General features: G+C 38.8%; 1 protein-coding gene across 1 annotated transcript; it reads right to left on the bottom strand.

The window, feature by feature from the left end:
* Positions 1-791: 791 nt before the first annotated feature.
* rsph10b (radial spoke head 10 homolog B) lies at positions 792-27118 on the bottom strand. The gene is made up of 15 exons (XM_034193500.1): positions 26988-27118; positions 26843-26918; positions 16440-16508; positions 16183-16356; positions 10056-10141; positions 9855-9975; positions 7741-7917; positions 5864-5966; positions 5566-5669; positions 5286-5475; positions 5102-5210; positions 4656-4735; positions 1722-1870; positions 1417-1521; positions 792-956 (listed from the first exon to the last, which is right to left on the bottom strand). Exons 1-15 carry the CDS (start codon positions 27089-27091, stop codon positions 792-794), a joined length of 1812 nt encoding a protein of 603 aa, XP_034049391.1. The 5' UTR covers positions 27092-27118.

Raw genomic sequence — 27118 nt, 5'->3', positions numbered from 1 at the left:
TTTCATAGTCTACATTTAAACAGAGGAATAATTTAAAAAAAAATGCATCATGTTACAAAGATCATTACATACTATTAGTAGAACAATCAATGTACTGAAATCAAATGGATACTATGCAATGCTCATTAAAATTAATAGCTTCTGACAAATGTCTAAGTTGAGGATTTGTGCCTGTTGGACATGAGAAATGTCTTAATTATTACCTCCGTTAAGGAGGTAATGTTTTCACCAGTGATTGTTAAGATAACTCAAGTAATGGAACAGATTCCAATGAAACTTGGTGAGCAGATAATTTTCCAGCAATTGTGGAGGTGATCCAGGATACATTCTGGGGCTGAGGTATAAGAGAAATGACTTGACACAGTAACTTCTAACTCAAAGAAAAGGCTGAAAGGAAGCTGAAGTTTATTGAGCTGATGGATTATGTGCTAGAAAATAAGCTATTTGATTTGGAACATGTTTTGGATTCTATGAACATTTAATTATAAAATGTATTAATTTAACATTTTGTGAGCAGACTAATAATGTCTAGCCTCAAACATGTAATTTTTGGGTTGATATAGAACATATTCTGGATCTGACCTCCAAAAAGAAACGGTCTTGAAATTTTATGAACATATAAATACATTTTGAGGAAATATGGTAACTACAAGTGAATGTGGGTATTTTGGCAGCAGAGAAAATGTGAACTTGGTGGAGGTACTTTAGTTACTTTGGTTTTCTTTGCTGAATTGCTATATTTACCTCATGTCAAAATTCAGTATGTTATTTGGTACATGTGGATTGGTGGACTAACTGACCAACTGGCTTTCCTCTGGTGACTCCATGTTGGCCTTTGTGTTGGTGTTGTGTTGGCCTTTTGGTGGTGATCTGGGACCTCCCTGGGTCTGAAAAATCTCACTGCATTTTAACTGAGCACAGCCCAACAGGACCTCAAAAAACTCCAGGAATGTAATCTGCAGAAGAAAACGGTGCTCATGAGGTGTGCTGTAGATAAATCATGGGGCCATTATTGTAGCAAAAGTAGCTGTAAATGCGTAACGAGATACACAAATGTGTAAAAAAAAAAAATTTGCGTGTGTGAAAATCAGGCCACTCGATTGGATGTGTTCTTACACGTGACATTTGACTGCCGCGAAAGGTCCACAAATGAGTTTAGTGATTTGTACTGGTGTGGAGACTAACCACCAGGGGACGCAAGCACCAATGACATCAGTCATACATTGGTGCTTGCGCCCCCTGGTGGTTAGTCTCCACACCAATACAAATCGCTGCATGCATTTGTGGATAGAAATAAACATTTGCAAATGCTTTTGCTACAATAATGGCCCCGTAATAAATCATGATTACTGACCAACAGTGCATCAGAGAACATCATGCACGTTCCTTCACGTGGCACTAGAATTAATTACAGACCTCCAGATTCAAGCAGGATGACTGGTTGCTGGGATCCCGGCTCTCTGCATTGATGATCTGCAGGAGCTTCGCAGTGGTTAGTGTACTGTCCAGCAGATCCAGATCCTGCCAGAAATCACATCCAAAAATTAAATCATGCTCAGTACATTTGTGTTTAATGCACAGATTAAATGCATTTATGAAATACTGTTGGTTGGACAAAGATATGTACATGCTGATAATGTCAGTTTTGGGTCAAACGTATGTGCCACCATTCTGCTGAGCAAACCTGATGGAATTATACTCAAAGTTGAGCATGTGCACACCTTGAACATCCACAGCAGGTGTCGATAGGTCATAGTGCGCTCGGTTCTGGGGGCTGCACTGCACCTGCAGAAATCCTGATAAACTTCCCAGCAATCGCTCATGTAGTTCACAGCATCCTCGGAGCGGCCAGGCTCATTAAACAGGAAACCTGGAGTGACACAGAAGCTATAATATTAAAACAGCTTGGATTTAGACATTTTCAAAAAATAAATAATTTAATTGTTATTGAAGTTTAAGAGAACAGATGTAATTCAGGTTCAGTCCCATAAAAAAAAAAATCTAGGTCTCGATAATGTGTATATACAGTAGTGTTCAGAATAATAGTAGTGCTATGTGACTAAAAAGATTAATCCAGGTTTTGAGTATATTTCTTATTGTTACATGGAAACAAGGTACCAGTAGATTCAGTAGATTCTCACAAATCCAACAAGACCAAGCATTCATGATATGCACACTCTTAAGGCTATGAAATTGGGCTATTAGTAAAAAAAAAAAAAAAAAAAAAGCAGAAAAGGGGGTGTTCACAATAATAGTAGTGTGGCATTCAGTCAGTGAGTTCATCAATTTTGTGGAACAAACAGGTGTGAATTAGGTGTCCCCTGTTTAAGAATGAAGCCAGCACCTGTTGAACACGCTTTTCTCTTTGAAAGCCTGAGGAAAATGGGACATTCAAGACATTGTTCAGAAGAACAGCGTAGTTTGATTAAAAAGTTGATTGGAGAGGGGAAAACGTATATGCAGGTGCAAAAAATTATAGGCTGTTCATCTACAATGATCTCCAATGCTTTAAAATGGACACAAAAAAAAAAAACCCAGAGAAGCGTGGAAGAAAACGGAAAACAACCATCAAAATGGATAGAAGAATAACCAGAATGGCAAAGGCTCACAAATTGATCAGTTCCAGGATGATCAAAGACAGTCTGGAGTTACCTGTAAGTGCTGTGACAGAAGATGCCTGTGTGAAGCTAATTTATTTGCAAGAATCCCCCGCAAAGTCCCTCTGTGAAATAAAAGACATGTGCAGAAGAGGTTACAATTTGCCAAAGAACACATCAACTGGCCTAAAGAGAAATGGAGGCATATTTTGTGGACTGATGAGAGTAAAATTGTTCTTTTTGGGTCCAAGGGCCGTAGACAGTTTGTGAGACGACCCCCAAACTCTGAATTCAAGCCACAGTTCACAGTGAAGACAGTGAAGCATGGTGGTGCAAGCATCATGATATGGGCATGTTTCTCCTATATATCGCATACCAGGTATCATGGATCAGTTTGGTTATGTCAAAATACTTTGCCTTATGCTGAAGAGGACATGCCCTTGAAATGGGTGTTTCAACAAGACAGTGACCCCAAGCACACTAGTAAACGAGCAAAATCTTGGTTCCAAACCAACAAAATTAATGCCCCGCAGATGTGAAGAAATCATGAAAAACTGTGGTTATACAACTAAATACTAGTTTAGTGATTCACAGGATTGCTAAAAAAGCAGTTTGAACATAATAGTTTTGAGTTTGTAGCGTCCACAGCAGATGCTACTATTATTGTGAACACCCCCTTTTCTACTTTTTTTTTTACTACAATTTCATAGTCTTAAGAGTGTGCATATCATGAATGCTTGGTCTTGTTGGATTTGTGAGAATCTACTGGTACCTTGTTTCCCATGTAACAATAATAAATATACTCAAAACCTGGATTAATCTTTTTAGTCACATAGCACCACTATTATTCTGAACACTACTGTATATATATATATATATATATATATATATATATATATATATATATATATATATATATATATATATATATACACACACACACACACACACACACACACTTCCACCATACTTCCACCATATAAAAACTGGCTGGTTTTGACTTGTTTGAGGCTAGATGGATCCTGCTGCAGAATCATTTTTCAGAATTACTTCAATAGATTACTTACATCTGAAAGATACAGGTTTGGCATCCATTGCAACTAGCTTCTGTAACTGAATATTTTTTATTTATTCAAACTATCTATTTTCTGCCTTCAATATTCTCAAGTTTCAATCACTATTCTCAATTATTCCATACATTCAAATTTGAATTAAGAATTTCTGGTTTTATTCCATATTGTCACGATTCCCAAGTTTTGATTCCATGTTCTTGAGTTCCTTTATAGTATATTATCAATTTGTATCCAGCATCCTCACGCTTTCTTTCAATATTTTCAGGATAACTTTCAATGTCAAAGTTCCATCCATTATTTTCCAGTCATTCCAAATCTTTGTTTCATTCCATATTCTCAGGATTTATTCAATAATTTGTAGTTTTATTCCATATTCTCAAGTTTTTATTCAATGTTCTTGATTTCCTTTCTATCTTGTCAATTTGCATTCAATATCCTCATGTTTTCATTTGATATTCCTGCATTTACTTCAGTGTTCTCAAGTTCCATTCATTACTCTTGAGTTATTCCATTTTTCATTCAATATTCTCAGGATTTCATTACATATTCTCAAGTTTTAGTCAATATTCTCAGGTTTTTGTTCCATATTCTCATTTTATTTCATCATTTATAGTTTTATTTAACACTGCCCATATTTGCAAGTTTTGTTCAATAGGTATATTGAATAAAATTGTATATTCTTCAGTTTCATTCTATATTATCAAGTAGCATTCAATATGCTTGTTTTCATTCAGTATTCTCAAGTTTACTTCAATATACATTCTATGGCAAGGGGCCTTTTTGGCCTTTAGGTTTCTATCTAGGAGTCTAGTTAGAAAGTGGAAACCTCGTCTCAGTAATTACCAAACTGAATCTACTGATTTGTTGGGATGTAGAGAGCAGTAATTCAGACTTCCTTCTTTTTGAAGCTTCTCATGCTATAATGAATCAGAGTGCAGGTCCTTCTGTACTCGCTTTAATCACATTACAACATTAACTGCTGCACCTTTTACATTCTTAGCATTAGGAAGAACATCATCCGTCATCAGTCTGGAAAAGCAGGCAGCCAGAACGTTCTTTTGTGACCTGTATCAAAGGAAAAATGGGACTTGAAGTCAAAACTTGCCACTAAAATATATATATATATATATATGTATGTGTATATATATGTATGTATGTATGTGTATGTGTGTGTGTAGTTTTATTTTTTTAATCATGTAGCATTCCAAATGGCATTTTGAGTGCAAAATGTTTAATTCGGGAGTAAGTTTTAATTTTAAAGGGGGGCCCTTTAAAATTTTTTTGTACATTTCAGCACAGGTCACCGGATTTAGATGTACGAGTAATAACCCTTGAACTGAAGCTATTTGTTGCATGAGACTATTAATTATAAAAGTTGAATGTCCCAAAACATGTGGAGCTAACGTTAGGTTGTTAGGAGTGGTTCCTTACTCCATGTCTTTGTGGTAGATATGGTAAGCCACGATCACAAGACATCTGAGGAAGCCACAGAACAGGATGGAGGTAAAAGGCGAGTGGATCTGTGATGAGGTGGCGTCCTCTAAGATACAGACAGAGAAATTATAAAATCCTGCACAGAGACATCAGAGATCTTCTGGAACTGGATCACCCCCACCTGTGATTAACAAATCTATCTGTGACAGAGTGACGTCATGATGGTGCACGTTACAATCTTTCAACAAGCGCCAGAGCTGCAGGCGGCTCAGTAGGAAGTTCTTATCTGGGGATCTGGATTCACAGAGTTTGCTGTAGAACCGATACATAGACTTTAGCTCTGTGATGTTCTGCAGAACCACAAACTCCACCTGTGACACATGAGCTAAGACATTAACATAATGACACGAAACAGGAAATCATAAAACACTGAGGGTTGTATTGGTAATGATTGATCCCACCTGTTCACGCTCCGTATCTTGTTTTTTCTCAGCAACTGTCTCCAAAAGAGAGCCAATATTCAGAACCATGTGTGGTCCTAGGATAGATGAATCTGGACCTGGCACTTTCAGAAATACAATTACATTAATGCCTTTTCAGCTATCTACTACTATAAGCAACAGATTGGTCGTGTCATGTCCCAAGGTTTTTGAAATGGAGCAATATCTCCACCTAGTGGACATTTACCATTAATACAGGTATAATAGAATTCTGACAAGAGCTCTAGTTAAAATAATAGAGCAATGAGACTGAAATTACTCTTTATTCTTTTGGCTTTGTTTCCAGGCAGGTTGGAGACCAACATCTGATCATCCACAAACTCTCCTTCAAACATATTCCCACTCTGGAGTGTGTATTTTCCCTGTGGCATACAGAAGTGAATTTCTGTTAATACTTTTTGGGAGTAGCAAATTATAGGTAATGAGATTGCACAACCCCAGTTCCAATTAAGTTGGGACATTGTGTGAAATGGAAATAAAAACAGAATACAATGATTTGCAAATCCTCTTCAATGTGTATTCAGTTGAATACACCACAAAGACAAGATATTTAATGTTCAAACTGAGAAACTTTATTGTTTTTCTGCATATATTTGCTCATTTTGAAATGGATGCCTGCAACATGTTTCAACAGTGGCATGTTTACCACTGTGTTATCACCTTTCCTTCTAACAATACTCAATAAGCATTTGGGAACTGAGGACACTAATTGTAAAAGTCATGATTGGGTATATAAGGAGCATCCCCAAAAGGTTCAGCCATTCACAAGCAAAGATGGGGCGAGGATCACCACTTTGTGAACAACTGCGCGAAAAAATAGTTCAACAGTTTAAGAACAATGTTTCTCAATGTTCAATTGCAAGGAATTTAGGGATTCCATCAGCTACAGTCCATAATATAATCAGAAGATTCAAAGAATCTCTACATGTAAGCAGCAAGGCCGAAAACCAACAATGAATGTCCGTGACCTTCGATCCCTCAGGTGGCACTGCATTAAAAACGACATCATTGTGTAAAGGATCTTACCGCATGGGCTCAGGAACACTTCAGAAAACCACTGTCAGTTAACACAGTTCGTCACTACATCTACAAGTGCAACTCCACCATGCACCATCTGTGATGGTATGGGGGTGTATTAGTGCCCATGGCATGGGCAACTTACATATCTGTGATGGCACCATCAATGCTGAAAGGTACATCCAGGTTTTGGAGCAACACATGCTGCCATCCAAGCAACATCTTTTTCAGGGACATCCCTGCTTATTTCAGCAAGACAATGCCAAGCCACATTCGCACGTGTTGCAACAGTGTGGCTTTGCAGTAAAAGAGTCCGGGTACTAGACTGGCCTGCCTGCAGTCCAGACCTGTCGCCCATTGAAAATGTGTGACGCATTATGAAGCACAAAATACGACAACGGAGACCCTGGACTGTTAAACAACTGAAGTCGTACATCAAGCAAGAATGGGAAAGAATTCCACCTACAAAGTTTCAACAATTAGTGTCCTCAGTTCCCAAACACTTATTGAGTGTTGTTAGAAGGAACGGTGATGTAACACAGTGGTAAACATACCACTGTCCCAGCTTTTTTGAAACGTGTTGCAGGCATCCATTTCAAAATGAGCAAATATTTGCACAAAAACAATAAAGTTCATCAGTCTGAACATTAAATATATCTTGTCTTTGTGGTGTATTCAATTGAATATAGGTTGAAGATGATTTGCAAATCATTGTATTCTGTTTTTATTTACCTTTTACACAATGTCCCAACTTCATTGGAATTGGGGTTGTATAATCAGAACATCTCTGTGTATTCCATTTGATTTGTCAGATAAAATATATATTCTCTATCACACAATTTTCTGCACAAAGACAAAGAACTGCTAACCGATCTGTCAAGCGAAATGGAGACACTGCTACCTTTTCTAAAGTTACTTCAACTGCTTCAGCTAGATCAGTACGTTGAGTCAAATCAGCTAGATTTTATCTTTAGTAAGTGTTGCTTGTGTCACAATACAGGTAAATATATTCTGTTGTTACACCATGGAAAAAGCATCAGGCCATTATTCTTCATTTTGGATATTTTCTGCATTTTGAAAAATAAGACAATGACAGGTAACTTTGCGTCATAAACAAACCTGTCCACATTTTTTATTATTCTTCCACTCTCCTTCATAGATGGCACCCCCAGCGTAGTAAAAGGTTCCCTGTCCGTGCCGCTGACCCTCAACGAATTCTCCTGTGTACTGGTTGCTCTGGTAGTAATGGATGCCATCGACTCTCTTCAGGAACCAGACGTGTGTGCCTCTGCCATGCTGCAACAGACAAGAGGATTACAAAAAATAAATAAATAAAATAACTGACAGGCTGACAAGCAACACAAGATTTTAAAATTTACTTCATTAGTCATATCTGCACATCCAATCCAATCCAGTTTATTTATAGAGCACATTTAAAAACAACAAAGTTGACCAAAGCGCTGTACGACATAAAATAAATCAATTAATAAATAAATAAATAGATTGGCAACAATAAAAGTTTTTAAAAACAATAAAATCATCAACCCTCTAGTCAAAAGCCACAGAAAACAAGTATGTTTTAAGACGAGATTTAAAAACTAGAGGTGACTCCGCCTGCCTGATACAGAGAGGCAGGTCATTCCACAATCTGGGACCAACAACAGAAAAAGCTCTATCACCTCTATGTTTGAGCTTTGTCTGAGGAACTACAAGCAAAGCTTGATCTCGTGACCTAAGAGAACATGATGAGGAATAAGACACGAGCAGGTCAGACAGATACTGTGGAGCAAGATCATTAAGACATTTAAAAACAAACAATAAAATTTTAAAATCAATACGATAGCGAACAGGCAGCCAGTGAAGGGAAAAAAGAATGGGCGAAACATGGTCATACCTCCGGAATGCAGTCAAAAGACGGCTGCAGCATTCTGGACCAGCTGCAGCCGTGCAAGTGAGGCCTGGCTAATACCAGTGTACAGTGCATTACAATAATCCAGCCGGGTCATAACAAAAGCATGGATTAAAATCTCCAAGTGATGCCTTGAAAGTGAGGACTTAATCTTAGCTAGCTGCCTCAGATGAAAGAAACTTGCCTTCACAACAGCACTGATTTGTTTATCAAGCTTAAAATCTTTATCCATTCTCACACCAAGGTTGCAAACCGTAGATTTAATACATTGTGTCAATGGTCCAAGGTTTACTGAACCACAATTACCTGATTTACTTGGTCCGACCAGAAGAACTTCAGTTTTCTTTTCATTAAAGAGTAGGAAGTTTGCAGACATCCAGTCTTTAATGTTCTCAATGCACTCCAGAAGATGATTGGCACCAAAAGCATTCTCACGCTTTAGGGGCACATAGATTTGACTGTCATCAGCATAAAGGTGAAATGACACCCCAAATCTACAAAAAACTGATCCCAGTGGAAGCAAATACAACGAAAAAAGAAGTGGCCCAAGAATGGACCCTTGTGGTACACCACATGACAGAGGAGCTGTGGAGGAAACAAAATCTCCAAGTCTTACACAAAAACTCCTATCCGTTAAGTAGGATCTGAACCATTCTAGAGCATAGCCCTGAATGCCGACCACATTCTTAAGGCGATCCAGGAGGATCTCATGATCCACTGTGTCAAACGCAGCGGTCAGATCCAACAACACCAAAACAACAGTGTGACCAGAATCAGTGGACACCAACATGTCATTAAAAACCCTCATCAAAGCTGACTCAGTACTATGAAAATTCTTAAAACCAGATTGAAAGACCTCAGGGATCTCATGCTCATCTAAAAAAGCTTTCAACTGATTAAAAACAATTTTCTCCAATACCTATGACAAAATGGTAATTTTGAAATAGGGCGAAAGTTGGATAGATCACTAGGATCAAGACCAGACTTCTTTATCAACGGTTGAACAACCGCATGCTTCAGGCAAGCAGGCACTACCCCATTTATCAAGCTTCCATTGACGCAGTGTAGGACAGAGGAAGCCATTGTGGGAAACACTTCTTTAAACAGACGTGGAGGAACATGATCATTGGGTGAGCCAGCAGGCTTCATCTGATACATTTGCTACAAATTCTGTCACTCACACACCTAAATAATCACACCCCACCACAAAAAACCCCTGGAGCAGTCACTGGTTCTGCTGGTTCCCAACAGTTCGAGTGTCGGTTTGACTCTTGTGAAAGAACTGGTTCTGCCATTTATAGTGTATCACTTGTCTTTTTAATACCTGGACTCCGTTCTGCCATGAACCAACGTACTGTTGTCCCAGCTTCACCCACTTCATCGTGCCCGCTCCATGTGTCACATTGTTCTTCCACTCGCCCGAGTAAACGTTACCAGACGGGTAGCTGTTAGGAAACAGATGACACCTTCTACCACATGGTTCTCACAGGTTGTATAAATGTGCAGAAACACATAACGTACTTACAGTCTGTCTCCCCAACCCTCTCTGTTGTTCTTCACCCAATCTCCTTTGTACCAAGAAGTCTGATCCTGATTATAAAACACTGCACCCTAATGAAGAAGAAGAAGAAGAAGAAGAAGAAAAAACACAACAAATGATCAAACTGGAACTGGAGAAAAGTTTTTCCTATTTATCTCCCAACTTCTACCAGGTTCTTGGCCCTATTTCCAACAAACTTGGTATATAGATGAAAAAGGAGCCTGATTCTGCGGTCTGATTGGCTCCCTCTAAAATTCGGTCCCCTTTTGCATACTGCGCATACGTCATTTCGGAGCGTCAGCAGCAATCAGTGGTGTCAAAAGTACACACATTTGTTACTTAAGTAGAAGTATAGATACTGCAGTTTAAAAACACTCTGGTAAAAGTTGAAGTATCAACTTGACCTCTTTACTCAAGTAAAAGTGAAAAAGTATGTGCTCCAAAACCTACTTAAAGTATAAAAGTATAAAGTAACCTTAAAAAAAAAAAAAAAAAAAAAAAAAAAAAGTAGATGCCACTATATGAATTGAAAGCTTAATTTAAAAACTGATTCGTTCTACATGTGGCCCAAGACCCAAAACCCAAAATTACCCCCCAACACCACCTGCATGAAAATGTTTCAATTCTAGAAGCTCTGAAATGCAATCTGGGACTATTCCAGACAATAAACTGCAGTGAGTGCAGCATCCATTTAGTGAGAAAAAAAAAACTTTCCTTATTCAGATTCATTCCAGTAGTATTCTGCTCTTACTAGGATGCAGCAGTTTTCTAGTTTGGCAGATAGTTCTGGAGGAAATCACTGAAGAAATTAACACATTGACAATATGGTTTGACCAAAACAAACTGTCATTAAACTTAAATAAAACAGGGACGAAATGGAGGTGGAAGAGTCACTAGGTGTTCACAGGAAACACTTATTTCTGTATGTATGTATGTATGTTCATTGTTAGTTGCTTTTATATTTTATTTTCTGTTGTGTTTCTATTCAGGTTCTTTTTGTCTCTTTCTCTGAAATTGTATATAATAATTATCATTAGATTATTAATATATAAACAAAAATAAATTTAAGAAATATTACAATTTGAAAACAAATGCACCCGAACGTGAAGACAGCTGGAACTGCTTCATGCTAACTTTTAACATTGAAAATGCCATAGACATGCTAACGCGTTAGTGTCGCTCCCATTTTTAAGTTATAAAATACATCTATCAACTGTTTCAGAAGACCATAATAGGTCGGTTTAACATAGAAAAGGTAAATAATACTCACAGAAGTATGCTCTTTAGGGTTTTAGCGGGGAAAATTAAGCGAAAGAAAGAAAGAATAAACGAAACAATAGGTTGAAGCATTGCTTCAATCTGCAAACCACTGCTTCGACTGGTTCAAAATCCATTCCTTTATCTTCATTGATCCATGTTTCTGATATAGCAATAATGTTAATTTTTTTTTAATTGACTTAAATATTCTTTAATGTTGTTAAAGTTTGCATACAGACTTCTGCTGTTGAAATGGATTATTGATAATTTGTTATCCGTTTTAATGATCCGATTAAACTGTTCATCTGTATAATAGCAACAACTGTCATTGATATTTGAGAAGAAATTATTGTCCGGGTCTATATCGTGCTCCAAGTCCAGTACATTGTGGTCTGTGTATTTAAATGTTCTCAATTCTAGTTTTCCATGATCAGCAATCCTGTGAGTTATATCCTTCTTGTCTCCAGATGTAGATGATGCAGTAGATGAATAGGTTCCTCTGGTCTGTGTCATGGTGTTGTGATGTGTTTGTGTCCTCATACCTTATTGGTCGTATTTGTCCAGTTCCTTGATGTTCCCGATTACCATAACCTTCGCTTGTTCTGGTGTTCCGTTCAGTTTGATGAATGTTTTGCAGTTGGATGTCCATGTCTGTTGAATTTTTCCCTGCTTTTTTAAGAGACGAGCTTTCCTGGCGATGTCTGCGTTTCTTTTGGTCAGATGTTCATTGATGAATACGTTTGTTCCTTTGAGTTTCCGTCCCTGTTTTAACAATGCCATTTTATGTTTTCTGTTGACAAACCTCATTATAACTGCTCGCTTGTCTCCATCCTCTCTACTGGGCAGGGGGTGGCACGCTTCAATGTTATTACAGTCCATTTGAATACCTTTAGATTGCAGGAAGTCAGCCACCTGTTGTTCCACTGAGCTGGCCTCCTGCTCACTGGCCTCCCCTCCGCTGTCTTCTGACACCGCCCGTGCGTAGGATTGAGGTTTAATATGAATTCCTGTAATAATAACGTCGTTCATCCTTGTGTACTGTTCCAACTCTGCAACACGGTTCTCCAGGTGCACCAGACGCCGGTCTTTCTCAGCATTCTGGATCTGGCGAGCCTTCACTTCTTCCACCAGCTCCATAATGGATTTCTGCTGCATTTTAACAACAGAGATTTCCTCAGACAAAAAGTCCAGGGACTTCTTGATATCGTCTCCCTCCTCCGCCGTCAGTGCCTTCTTCGGACCCATGGTCAGATAAATCCGCGCTGGCACCTCGGTAAAGCCGCGCCGGTGGATGTGCGCTGACGCAGCGCACATCCACCGGCGCTGAAGCCAAGAGTAACGAGGCTGTTTGTTTTAAAAATGTAAGGAATAGAAAGTACAGATACTTGTGTGAAAATGTAATAAGTAGAAGTCGGAAGTAGGCAGAAAAATAAGTAATGGAGTAAAGTATAGATACCTAAAAAGTGTACTTAAGTACAGTAACGAAGTATTTGTACTTCGTTACTTGACACCTCTGGCAGCAATGTACCGATTATCACCTTGACTCTGCTTCAAACTGCTCTCCAGTCACCAGCTATCTCAGCGACAGATATCTGAAGCTTTTGTACAACAATCATTTCCACATAAATTCAACATCATTTCATAATAAAAGACGGGGGAGCAATCAGAGCGAGACATCAAAGTGTCTGCGACTGACTCTCTGAGTCTGACTCTACACCCAAACTGATCAAAGGAAATAATGTGATTATTAACCATCAGATCACAAAGTAAAACCTCTTAAATTCTTCTAAAGTCAGTTTTAAGCAGAAACGAGGCCATTTTAAGCAGAAATGAGGCGATAATCAGCTGACGCTCCAAAACGACGCATCCACAGTGAAGGCGGGGGGACCGAATTGTATGGGGGGACCGTTCAGTCTGCGCCACCGGAAATGCCCTTAAAGAGTTTGAGATATATATATATATATATATATATATATATATATATATATATATATGTGTGTGTGTGTGTGTGTGTGTGTGTGTGTGTGTGAACTGGTTAACTTGAAGCATGGTGGTACCTGATCAGTAGTGCTTGGGGAGCCAGGGTTGAATAACTATTGTTTTTAATTCTCTGGTCCCATGGTAAACAACCAGGGGCGCAGGTTTGCATATGGACCATAGGGACAAGTCACAACCAATATTTTGGGATGGCAAAATAGTCCCTACCAATATTTAGCATTTTTGTTTATATAAAAAAATCATTCACTATTTTTCTGCGAACTCGATACTATAATTTTAGTCGTCATGTTTTGTGTTTTCGACGTGCCAGAGTGACAGGGTTACCCATGTTGCAATTTCATTAGCTCACGTTCTTCTCACATGGACGTAAACAAAGTGCATCTCGTGGCAGGCAGTGCTTCATTTGTAAAGTGGGAGGTCCCGGAGCACAGAGGATGGGTGGCTCCGGTGCACTGTTGCCAGATGTACGATAATTATCGTATTTGTACGATAGTTGTGCCCTCTGTACGATCAATAATGGGGAAAAAATCCAATATGTACGATAATTTCAGTTGGTTGCCCAAACACGCATCTCTCTCTGACACCCAAGAATCATTTTGCAGGCGCTGCACTCAGTCGGCATCAAAGACACACCACACACAGGGCTGCTGCTGCTGGCTTTCGGCGACCGTCATTTGAAAGCCCGCCCCCTCTCATACAGAGTAATGAGTTCCATCCAATCTGTGCCGTGACAGGAAGATTCCCCAGCCAACTTTTTTTTCGAAACTTTATTTCAACAAATGCAATAACAAACGAACAAAACACAAGAGCAAAGAGATATACAAGAAAAATAAAAAGTTCAAGTTCCTTATGGAGGTGTCAACATTTTTTCTGTGTTCAACAAAATCTGCACAAGTGTCCATGGCATCGGATGATGATAGCGACCTCGAGGTTGAATTCGACTCTTTCTAGTCTGGTAATTAACACGTTTGTGTCCCTTCACAGAAAAAAAAATGTTTCTAGTCTGGTAGTGCATTTGCTTGTGCATTTGCGTTCTTTTTGTGCCATAGTTTCCCCATTACTATAATTACTGTTTAAAAATGTGACAAAATTCTTTGTAAATTTTAAAAAAGAAACGCTAAAATAGCTACGTTGTATGCGTTTTGTTTGTGTACGATAATTTCTCCCAAAATACGATCATTTTGAGGTTTTGGTACGATAGTTTCATATTTCATATCTGGCAACACTGCTCCGGTGCAGAAAAGCAAGAAAGGCGGGGGGGGGGGTTGCGAACAATGCTGTGCGCCACATTTAAAATAAACTGCACACCCATACAAACACGCACACACCTTCACAAATGACACTAACATCCTGCCTTTTCCTCAAAAATTACTATATTTATGTTTGCTGTCTGTCTCTGTACTTTTCTGTCACTTTTGCGCTCTTTTTCATACTTTCCCTCGTTTCAAAAGTCACCGAACGCACTGTTGGAAAGCATGGGTTCTTGGCTTGCTGTCAAATTTTTCAGAGTGAGGGCTTATATGAGAATTTACGGTAATGAGAATCAGCGGCGCACTAGTTTTTTTTTTTTTATTATTATTTATTTTTTTTCTCAGCGGCGCACTAGTGTGAAACTTCCGTGTTTTTCCTCTGCGTTATGACATCACAGGCTTTCGTTTACCGTAATACACCATATATATCATTGGAAATCGTTTTTTTTTTTTTTTTTTTTGGCAAATTAGGTTGCTAGATACCTACAACTGCATTATTGATGAAGAGAATAGATTATACATCTTGGTTGCAAAAACTTTTTTTTTTTTTTGTTAGCTCCACAAGTATTTTTTTGTTGTCTTGTTCTCTCAGGTGTAGGCCTATAGAATAGATTAGTGATTTTGGGTGCAATTTTGTTATTTAAGCTATTTGTTTGTTTGCCTACACACTTAATAATGTAAATAAAGTGTTAAATATTAATAAAGTGTCGTCATATGTTATGTATTATGCTGTACTTGTGCGTCTAATGGTGTGAGTGGGTTAGGGGGTGGTGGTGGGCAGGGGGGCCGGGGGGTATTGTCCCTACCAAAGCTGAGACCAAACCTACGCCCTTGTAAACAACTGATGATTCTATCAAGTTAACCAAAGGTTTTGTACACTGTAGCTCCTGAAGTACTTCATTTTGAGCTTGGCTATTGGTAGTTTGGTATATGGTTAGGTGTTCCAATTGGTTTTGTGTTCTTCTGAACTTCAAGTGTGGTTTTGTGTGTTTTCAATTTTGTTTAGCTTTATGAAAATTCAATAAGGTATATGTTATATATTGTATTCCAATTCTAAGGTGGAACTATGCTAGTATATAAAGATATCTAAATATCTAAAAAGGAAGAGTAAAATAGGAGAGTAGAAAAAAGTAGACTAGAGCCACTTAGGTGCCTGGTCTTGAGAACCAGGGATGATTATGTTGGGCCCATGTGTGTGTGGTGACTTAGTCCATCAAGTCTTTATGATGTTTACTACTGCTGACAGTTGGCGGTCCGTTAGCAGTTGATTAGTGGGATTCATTCAGCGGTCTTCAAGTCTTCTTATTGTGTGTCTGTTCATGCTAACTCGGATGTGTTTGCAGTCATTTCTTGCGTTTTGCTCCAGCAAGCCTCTTGCCCGGGTTGGTGTGAGTTGCTTGTTTGTTCTTCATTGCTCCAACATCTTTCACTGATTTTGCATCTCCAATTTCATCTGCCTCTAATGACGCATTTGTGATGAGATTCCACCTGGCATGATATTAAGTAAGTGTTGTCCTGTGTCTTATTCATGGGTCCTTATCTTGTTTTGTGGGAAATCCTGTACTTTTGCAGGTGGAGCCATGTAGCTTTTCATTCAGTGATCATACCTTGCCGTGCCTTGCTCCTCGATGCCACTGCCCTCTGTACACCACACCACTTTTGCCACATTTAGAAGTTCCGGTCCCATGTCGTACACCATTATACACTTCCCCCTGATAGGAGCTGCCATCTGGCCACGTGTACGTGCCCCGACCCATGAGATTATTGGACACGAATTCTCCCTGTCAGATCAAAAACTTACATTTTTATAAGTGATTCATATTAAAACATAGAATTTTAAAAAATAATTATTGTTCGATAATACCTCATATTTCAAACCGCCTGCCCATTCAAAGACACCACATCCATGCATAAGACCTTTGGAAAACACTCCCTGCAGACAAACAAAATGCTGTGATGATGCCACAGCCAGTTTGTAACAATGTGTACCGTATCATCATTTCAACTCCATTGTGGTGATGGACAGAGGTATAATTACCTATAAATAAATAAAAATCTCGTCACTCTCTAATACTTATGGACCTGATGCTATGCAGATTTTTTGGATTATTTGATTATATTATATATTTTTGCGTAAAACTTGATTTTGATAGAATTGGTCTCAAGCAAAAACCTTGACATTTGATCAGCTGCGTCCTAAATTAATCCACTTTATCCTTTACTAACACACAACCCTTCCACCCAAAGGTGGTTATGGCCAATAGAAAGGCGATATATGGCATCTTATTTGTGTTTATTAGTAATCATAGGTGCATTTTTTTAACAATACTTCAGGATAGTAATGCCAAACATCCCCTGTATATAAACACTGTGTCTTGACCTGTAACCTTGACTTTGAACAGATTTTCACACAATTTGTTCTTGGCTGATCCTCAAACAGTGCAATAACTTTGGCCAAATCCAATCAATAGTCTTTTGAGTTATTTCGTTCAAACACAAATCAATGGTCAGACACAGCAAGAAAAATAAAACTCCACATGTGGGTGTAACTCAAACATGCTGTGCCACATTGGATTATGGGTAATTATAACAAAACACCAATGAAGTTGGAGGTTATGTTTTCGCCCCTGTTTGTTTGTTTGTTTGTCTGATGGTGAACAGCCTGGACCCCACAATTTTTCATATATCATTATGGAATTTTTACTGAAAATTCATATCCTGATAGGCAAAAAGTGATTCAATTTTCAAAGTCATAGGCCAAAGGTCAAAGTCAGGAAAACTCTTAGAAAATTGGAAAAATCCATATCTTTAACATTAAATGATTTTTTTAAATTCATACCTCTGTCAAAAAAGATCAAATTCCTTTCATATTTGACAGTGTTATGTAGGATGGTATCCTTTATCAACTGACTGAAGTTTGATCCGGATCTGATCCAGTTGAGTTGATCCAGATTACAGATTGTGTGGCCATTTAAATTGAACATTGAAAACCCAGTTTAATGTATATTTTACATTATCTTAATCAAACGTGCCCCAATCGCTCTCATATTTCCAAGTGAGGTGCAGACTGACACTCACTATTTATCACCTGACCAAGTTTGATCCGGATCGGATCCGGATCGTGGATTTTGAATTTAATATTGAAAAGCCATTTTGGTGTACATTTTGCATGGTATCTCACCGCAGTGAAGTTAGTTTTACGTTGGATATTAGACAGATATTCGACAGACATTCGCTCCGCTTTCCCTCTTCTTTACTGCGGGTAAACGTCCTCTTCGCTCCAGTTAAACATCTTTGCTCCGGCGACAGAGTGACTCTGAGCAAGCCACTCCAGCATTTCAGGTGCGCCCGTATTGCAGACGTTACAGTAAACAAGCTGAGATAGTAGGCGGCTACATCGAGTACCAACTTCCTGTTTTCAAAATAAAAAGGTGGGATATTCAAACTAGAGATACTGTGTTTAAAGCTATTGAGAAGCTGTTGAGCGAAAATCCTAATGTTTACATTTAAAATTAATAAAAAATATGAACCGATTTAAAATGAAAAAACAAGAGGCGTATCTCATGCAGCCAGTGGAGCGCTATGGTTCCACATGGATTCTGAGTCAATTGATCACATGACCTGGAAGCTATTGAGCTAAAATGCTATTATTTACATATAAAAATTAATTAAAAAATATGAACAGATTCAAAATGTAAAAACAAGAGGTGTATCTCATGCAGCCAGTGGAGTACTGTGATTCCACATGGATTTTGAGTCAATTGATCACATGACCTGGAAGCTATTGAGCTAAAATTCTAATATTTACATATAAAAATTAATTAAAAATATGAACAGATTTAAAATGTAAAAACAAGAGGTGTATCTCATGCAGCCAGTGGAGCGCAATGATTCCACACTGATTTTGAGTCAACTGATCACATGACCTGGAAGCTATTGAGCTAAAATGCTAATATTTACATATAAGAATTAATGTACAATGGTACAAGGAAATAAAAGACTACTTGATCCCTATAATGAATACCACATACAACTATGTGATAAAAACAGGCATACCCCCCCTCCTTGGAAAAAAAGCAATGATCAAATCAAATCAATTTTATTTATATAGTGCCAAATCACAACAAACAGTTGCCCCAAGGTGCTTTATATTGTAAGGCAAAGCCATACAATAATTACGGAAAAACCCCAACGGTCAAAACGACCCCCTATGAGCAAGCACTTGGCGACAGTGGGAAGGAAAAACTCCCTTTTAACAGGAAGAAACCTCCAGCAGAACCAGGCTCAGGGAGGGGCAGTCTTCTGCTGGGACTGGTTGGGGCTGAGGGAGAGAACCAGGAAAAAGACATGCTGTGGAGGGGAGCAGAGATCAATCACTAATGATTAAATGCAGAGTGGTGCATACAGAGCAGAAAGAGAAAGAAACACTCAGTGCATCATGGGAACCCCCCAGCAGTCTAAGTCTATAGCAGCATAACTAAGGGATGGTTCAGGGTCACCTGATCCAGCCCTAACTATAAGCTTTAGCAAAAAGGAAAGTTTTAAGCCTAATCTTAAAAGTAGAGAGGGTGTCTGTCTCCCTGATCCGAACTGGGAGCTGGTTCCACAGGAGAGGAGCCTGAAAGCTGAAGGCTCTGCCTCCCATTCTACTCTTACAAACCCTAGGAACTACAAGTAAGCCTGCAGTCTGAGAGCGAAGCGCTCTATTGGGGTGATATGGTACTATGAGGTCCCTAAGATAAGATGGGACCTGATTATTCAAAACCTTATAAGTAAGAAGAAGAATTTTAAATTCTATTCTAGAATTAACAGGAAGCCAATGAAGAGAGGCCAATATGGGTGAGATATGCTCTCTCCTTCTAGTCCCGGTCAGTACTCTAGCTGCAGCATTTTGAATTAACTGAAGGCTTTTCAGGGAACTTTTAGGACAACCTGATAATAATGAATTACAATAGTCCAGCCTAGAGGAAATAAATGCATGAATTAGTTTTTCAGCATCACTCTGAGACAAGACCTTTCTAATTTTAGAGATATTGCGCAAATGCAAAAAAGCAGTCCTACATATTTGTTTAATATGCGCATTGAATGACATATCCTGATCAAAAATGACTCCAAGATTTTTCACAGTATTACTAGAGGTCAGGGTAATGCCATCCGGAGTAAGGATCTGGTTAGACACCATGTTTCTAAGATTTGTGGGGCCAAGTACAATAACTTCGGTTTTATCTGAGTTTAAAAGCAGGAAATTAGAGGTCATCCATGTCTTTATGTCTGTAAGACAATCCTGCAGTTTAGCTAATTGGTGTGTGTCCTCTGGCTTCATGGATAGATAAACCTGAGTATCATCTGCGTAACAATTAAAATTTAAGCAATGCTGTCTAATAATACTGCCTAAGGGAAGCATGTATAAAGTGAATAAAATTGGTCCTAGCACAAAACCTTGTGGAACTCCATAATTAACCTTAGTCTGTGAAGAAGATTCCCCATTTACATGAACAAATTGTAATCTATTAGATAAATATGATTCAAACTACCGCAGCGCAGTGCCTTTAATACCTATGGCATGCTCTAATCTCTGTAATAAAATTTTATGGTCAACAGTATCAAAAGCAGCACTGAGGTCTAACAGAACAAGCACAGAGATGAGTCCACTGTCTGAGGCCAGAAGAAGATCATTTGTAACCTTCACTAATGCTGTTTCTGTACTATGATGAATTCTAAACCCTGACTGAAACTCTTCAAATAGACCATTCCTCTGCAGATGATCAGTTAGCTGTTTTACAACTACCCTTTCATGAATTTTTGAGAGAAAAGGAAGGTTGGAAATTGGCCTATAATTAGCTAAGATAGCTGGGTCAAGTGATGGCTTTTTAAGTAATGGTTTAATTACTGCCACCTTAAAAGCCTGTGGTACATAGCCAACTAATAAAGATAGATTGATCATATTTAAGATCGAAGCATTAATTAATGGTAGGGCTTCCTTGAGCAGCCTGGTAGGAATGGGGTCTAATAGAATAGAACAGAATAGAATGGGGTCTGATCTCACTGATACCAAAAGAGAGTAAAGATAAATTAGAGCTGGGAAGCTATAGACTGAACCAAGATTACAAAATCTTCCCATATTTTGGTGAAAAGAATGGAAAATAACAGATGATAAGCCTTGACCAAACAGGATCATCAAGCAAGGGCAGATACAAGACAACAGTCGCCGAACATTGCATGTGATTGATCATATCGTATAGTTAAAAATAAAATTCAGGCAGTATTATTAAGTCTCGATGCAGAAAAAGCTTTTGATCGAGTTAGTTGGGAGTTTTATAGAGTATTACAAAAATTTGGTTTCCACTTAAAACTATTCAAGCATTGTGTCGCAATCCAAACACAAAACTTAGAATTAATGGAGTCATCTCAAATTCATTTGACCTAGAAAGAGAAACAAGACAGGGTTGTCCAATTAGTCCAAATTAATGTATCTGGCATATTTTTTTTATATTTTTAATTAATTTTTATATGTAAATATTAGCATTTCAGCTTAATTGCTTTCAGGTCATGTGATCAATTGACTCAAAATCCATGTGGAACCATAGCGCTCCACTGGCTGCATGAGATACGCCTCTTGTTTTTGCATTTTAAATCAGTTCAAATTTTTAATTAATTTTAAATGTAAACATTAGCATTTTCGCTCAACAGCTTCTCAATAGCTTTAAACACAGTATCTCTAGTTTGAATATCCCACCTTTTTATTTTGAAAACAGGAAGTTGGAACTCGATGTAGCCGTCTACTATCGCCGCTTGTTTACTGTAACGTCTGCAATACGGGCGCACTTGAAATGTTGGAGTGGCTTGCTCAGTCACTCTGTCGTCGGAGCAAAGAAGAGGTTTAACTGGAGCGAAGAGGACGTTTACCCGCAGTAAAGAAGAGGGAAAAGCAGAGCAAATGTCTGTCAAATATCTGTCAAATATCCAACGTAAAACGAACTTCACTGCGGTGTTGAACCGGGAGATTTAAAGGAAAAACCCTATGCGGAAATCAATCAATCAATCAATTTTTTTATATAGCGCCAAATCACAACAAACAGTTGCCCCAAGGCGCTTTATATTGTAAGGCAAGGCCATACAATAATTATGTAAAACCCCAACGGTCAAAACGACCCCCTGTGAGCAAGCACTTGGCTACAGTGGGAAGGAAAAACTCCCTTTTAACAGGAAGAAACCTCCAGCAGAACCAGGCTCAGGGAGGGGCAGTCTTCTGCTGGGACTGGTTGGGGCTGAGGGAGAGAACCAGGAAAAAGACATGCTGTGGAGGGGAGCAGAGATCGATCACTAATGATTAAATGCAGAGTGGTGCATACAGAGCAAAAAGAGAAAGAAACAGTGCATCATGGGAACCCCCCAGCAGTCTAAGTCTATAGCAGCATAACTAAGGGATGGTTCAGGGTCACCTGATCCAGCCCTAACTATAAGCTTTAGCAAAAAGGAAAGTTTTAAGCCTAATCTTAAAAGTAGAGAGGGTGTCTGTCTCCCTGATCTGAATTGGGAGCTGGTTCCACAGGAGAGGAGCCTGAAAGCTGAAGGCTCTGCCTCCCATTCTACTCTTACAAACCCTAGGAACTACAAGTAAGCCTGCAGTCTGAGAGCGAAGCGCTCTATTGGGGTGATATGGTACTACGAGGTCCCTAAGATAAGATGGGACCTGATTATTCAAAACCTTATAAGTAAGAAGAAGAATTTTAAATTCTATTCTAGAATTAACAGGAAGCCAATGAAGAGAGGCCAATATGGGTGAGATATGCTCTCTCCTTCTAGTCCCCGTTAGTACTCTAGCTGCAGCATTTTGAATTAACTGAAGGCTTTTCAGGGAACTTTTAGGACAACCTGATAATAATGAATTACAATAGTCCAGCCTAGAGGAAATAAATGCATGAATTAGTTTTTCAGCATCACTCTGAGACAAGACCTTTCTAATTTTAGAGATATTGTGTAAATGCAAAAAAGCAGTCCTACATATTTGTTTAATATGCGCTTTGAATGACATATCCTGATCAAAAATGACTCCAAGATTTCTCACAGTATTACTAGAGGTCAGGGTAATGCCATCCAGAGTAAGGATCTGGTTAGACACCATGCTTCTAAGATTTGTGGGGCCAAGTACAATAACTTTAGTTTTATCTGAGTTTAAAAGCAGGAAATTAGAGGTCATCCATGTCTTTATGTCTGTAAGACAATCCTGCAGTTTAGCTAATTGGTGTGTGTCCTCTGGCTTCATGGATAGATAAAGCTGGGTATCATCTGCGTAACAATGAAAATTTAAGCAATACCGTCTAATAATACTAAGGGAAGCATGTATAAAGTGAATAAAATTGGTCCTAGCACAGAACCTTGTGGAACTCCATAATTAACCTTAGTCTGTGAAGAAGATTCCCCATTTACATGAACAAATTGTAATCTATTAGACAAATATGATTCAAACCACCGCAGCGCAGTGCCTTTAATACCTATGGCATGCTCTAATCTCTGTAATAAAATTTTATGGTCAACAGTATCAAAAGCAGCACTGAGGTCTAACAGAACAAGCACAGAGATGAGTCCACTGTCTGAGGCCATAAGAAGATAATTTGTAACCTTCACTAATGCTGTTTCTGTACTATGATGAATTCTAAAACCTGACTGAAACTCTTCAAATAGACCATTCCTCTGCAGATGATCAGTTAGCTGTTTTACAACTACCCTTTCAAGAATTTTTGAGAGAAAAGGAGTGTCTTGTGTGTACTCAGTGGCTGAGTTAGAATTCCTTTCAAATACATGCAAATTGCTATTTTAGGGTTTTGTTTTGTTTTGTTTTTAAACTGAGAAAATAATTTGTTTTAGAGTGTGGAATACTCCAAAGAATGTTTCACTTCTGTGAACTGATCCTCATAACGTGTAAAGTGAAATCAAAATACCAGCATGGCTGCAGCTTTGAACACTGTTACAAACAGCCCCGGCCTCCCCTATTACCGTTATAACTGGTCTACTGTCCCAATAAAGATCACAGCTTTGACCCCCTAAAACAAACAAAAAAAACATCACTCATTCGTTTTATCTTAAATTTTCATCCTCATTTCCACACCAGGAGCAACATTGGGGAATAAATCCGAGCAGCTCGTCCAGTGGCGGTCCAAGAGTGATTTACTCCCCGGGCGAAACCCCCTGTGCCCCCCCCCCCCCCCCCGCGCACACTAACATGGCCACCACCTCCGCCCCACCACCCATGAAAACACTAACTTCGTCCAGAATACCCACAAGCCCACAAATTAACTCACAACAGCTATTTTCAAGAACAAATTTCCGGTTTTAATGACTACTGCAATAACAAACACAAAGAAATTGGCACAGTCTAATGTGTCATCATCCATGGACTTATCTGCAATGATCATCTCAAAAGTTAGCAGGAGGGCATCATAATTGTTTGCCCCAGTGCTCACTATCCGTGATGTGAAATTCCATCGAGTAGGAGCATTTCTGGGCAACCTTGAGCAGCCTGCAGACTCAAGAAAAGACATCCTCTTTGTGGATTTTGAGAAAAATGTGGCCAACCCAGAGTGATGCAAAAAATATTCTGCACTCAGATAGGAATTTAGCCCCCTGAGACAGAACCAGATTCAGTCTGTGTGCATAGCAATGCACAAACATTGCACTGGGGGCTATTGCTTTAATTTTGGCCTGCAAACCATTGAGAGCTGAAGCCATGACAGCAGCCATGGCTTCTTCGTAAGGAAGACTATCAAATGGCTTCGCCAAAATCCGGTCCACAACATTCAAATTGTCTGCCATTATGTGCAGCTTGCTACCTAGCTAGCTGGGAATGGCGCGAGGCCAGTGTGAAGTTTGTCCGCCTGTGAGTGCTTTGTAACGGTGAAGGAGCTCAGCAGCACCCGCTGCTCGGTAGGGACAGAAACTGCGATAGAAGTCAGAAAGAGTGGTAGAAGTCAGTCTCCAAACACAAGCAGCTACAAAAAAACCCCCACCAGAAATAGAAACTCGATTTGTCGCTAGTCGTTTTTAACAAAGAAAATACCGCTGATTCGCTCATTTCGCTGTCAATCAAAAAGGGATTCAGCCTCAGACAGATCATCCAATCATCATGCAGAAGCTGAGCGTCCGGGACAGCCGAGGCCAGCTCACTGCCCCATAGACCCCCAGACACGCTGAGCGTCCGATGGGCGGGACAAAGCCCAGCATTTATCCAATGACTCGTCTCGTTTCGCTGCACTCTTTGTGTCGCTATTGAACTCAGTGGACCGTTTAAAGCACTGTGAAGCTGCGGGAATGAGTGAGAGGAAAGCCGCGTCGTTACCAGTGATAAGCTGATTCTGAACAAAAGTTGAGCGCGTTGTAACCACGAACAGGACAAGCCCCCACCCCGTTTTTTTTTTTTTTGTTTTTTTTTTTTTGGACGGGTTTTTTTTTTTCCCGCACATCTGAAGAAGCAACTGGAAGATGTGAAAGATAACTTACAGAAAGAGCTGGCAGGTCTGATGGACTATTATGACAAAGACCTGAAAGCCACAGAAGAAAAGTACAAAAAGAAGCTGGAAGAACAGAAGGCCACCAGTAGAAGGGAACAGGACGCCAAATTTTTGAAAATGCTGGAAGAACAGAAAGCCAGCAGCAAAAGACAGCAGGAGGAACAAGAGGCCAAATTCCTCAGACAGCTGGAAGAACAGAAGGCTGCATTTGAAAAGGAGAAAACATCCAGGACACAGAGTCCTTGGGTTTATGCTTTTGGTGGACTCTGTGCTGCTGTAGGGTTACTTTCAGCTAAATGTCTCACGAAATAAAAGAGTGCAGTGAACGGCGGCTCAACTACTGGGATAAATAAACCTTTGTTTTTAATTTATTTATTTAAAATCAATATAGTTCACTGTAATCATTTTAAATAAACATTTACAATGTGCTCCTGTTCTCATCTTCACAAATTCTTATATGTGTGTGTATGTATGTGTGTGTGTGTGTGTGTGAGAGAGAGAGAGAGAAACAGCAATTTTAGATTTTTTTAGTGAAGTGTCCTGTTGACCCATGATGAAGAACATTTGATTAAAAACTAACAGCTACACAGTTAATGTACTTTACAGGCTTGCAAACACACATACACTCACACACCAGTGCTACTTTTATGCCTTTAGTCCCAAGTTAGCAACACTTTATGAATTAAGTTCTTTTCAAATGTACTGTTTAACATATTAAAGTTGGAATCTGAGATTTCATCCATCCACCAAATGAGATTCATCCTGAAAGAAAGTCCTGTATTGCCTTGTTCTAGCACATGTAAAATGACAGTTGATTTCTTTTGAAAAATAAATATTTTACAGCAGTTTGTAAAGATTTTTGTATTTTCCTGGCTTCATTTTGCATATCCTTTATTTAGATTTTTTTTACATTCAAGCAAATTAGCAATTGCACAGTTAAGTTCAGAACAAAAGAGTAAAAAAAAGTTAAATGAATAATTGGTCTGTTTTTATGGCAATTTACAGGGCAAGCAAAGGAGTCAGTCAGTGAGTTAAAAACTACTGCATAGTCATGTCTGAAATTTGGGGTTTTGATGGACACCAATGAGGCCCAGTGGACCTCTTAATTTATACCAGTTTGGCATCTCTTATTATGCAAATAAATTAATTAAATTAAACAGACAGACAGACAGGCCTATTCATTTGCTTGTGAAGTGTTGTTGCTAATTGCAGGGTCCAGGTGACCACTGGAGGTCGCTGTTGCTTGTGTCATAGATAAAACTTTCTCATTAAAAAAAATAAAAATTGGTTTGTATAAAATAGTGTCTTCCTCAAAATACCCATCTCAAAATAAAACAAAATTATGCCTAGAATATGAAGAGTTCAGACGCAAAACCCAGTAAGTCCTTTTCAAATGAAGAAAAATGCAGTGTAAAGTCTCATTTTTCTGTTATGGATTTACCTACACTACCAAAATTGGATGGAGGTTCCAATTTTACACCGGTGTGTCAATCTTCCGGTTATCAGTCGCAAACCGAGCGCCAAAAAACAATAGCTAATTGAGATAGGCAAAAAGTTAAAAAAAAAAAAAAACTGGCAACACCACAAAAAATTTCGATTTGATCATATCTAATTTAGTTTATGAAAAGCCACGCAGGACTTTGACCTTGAAATTTCTTTCCAAGGTAAAAATTTGTGGAATTGAAAACTAGTATTGGCGGAGGTTTCCTCTACGACAGCGGTTCTGAATATAATTTATAAAATGTAGTACCCTGAATACCTTGTAAAAGTGGCCTCCTTGAAAATAAGCAACACCTTCTCCATCAAGCTCTCCTTCACATGTTTCACCTTCGTATCTGTAAGAGACACAACTGCAAATAAATGTGTACTGCTGCGGCTCACCTTGAAGTTAAATTAACATTTACCTATGAACGATTAATCGACAAATTGCTAAATTTTCCATCATTTCTTCGTTCTTCTTGCAGAACGGCGACGCGCAAGTTGCCAGGTTGGGTTGATTCCCGTCCATAGCAGCAGAACCGATCCTGTTACCATA

The sequence above is a fragment of the Thalassophryne amazonica genome, chromosome 18 (assembly GCF_902500255.1).
Source record: "Thalassophryne amazonica chromosome 18, fThaAma1.1, whole genome shotgun sequence".
In the NCBI taxonomy this organism is placed as follows: domain Eukaryota; kingdom Metazoa; phylum Chordata; class Actinopteri; order Batrachoidiformes; family Batrachoididae; genus Thalassophryne; species Thalassophryne amazonica.
Note: the sequence above shows the minus strand (reverse complement) of the source record. Positions and strands in the feature narration are given on the sequence as shown.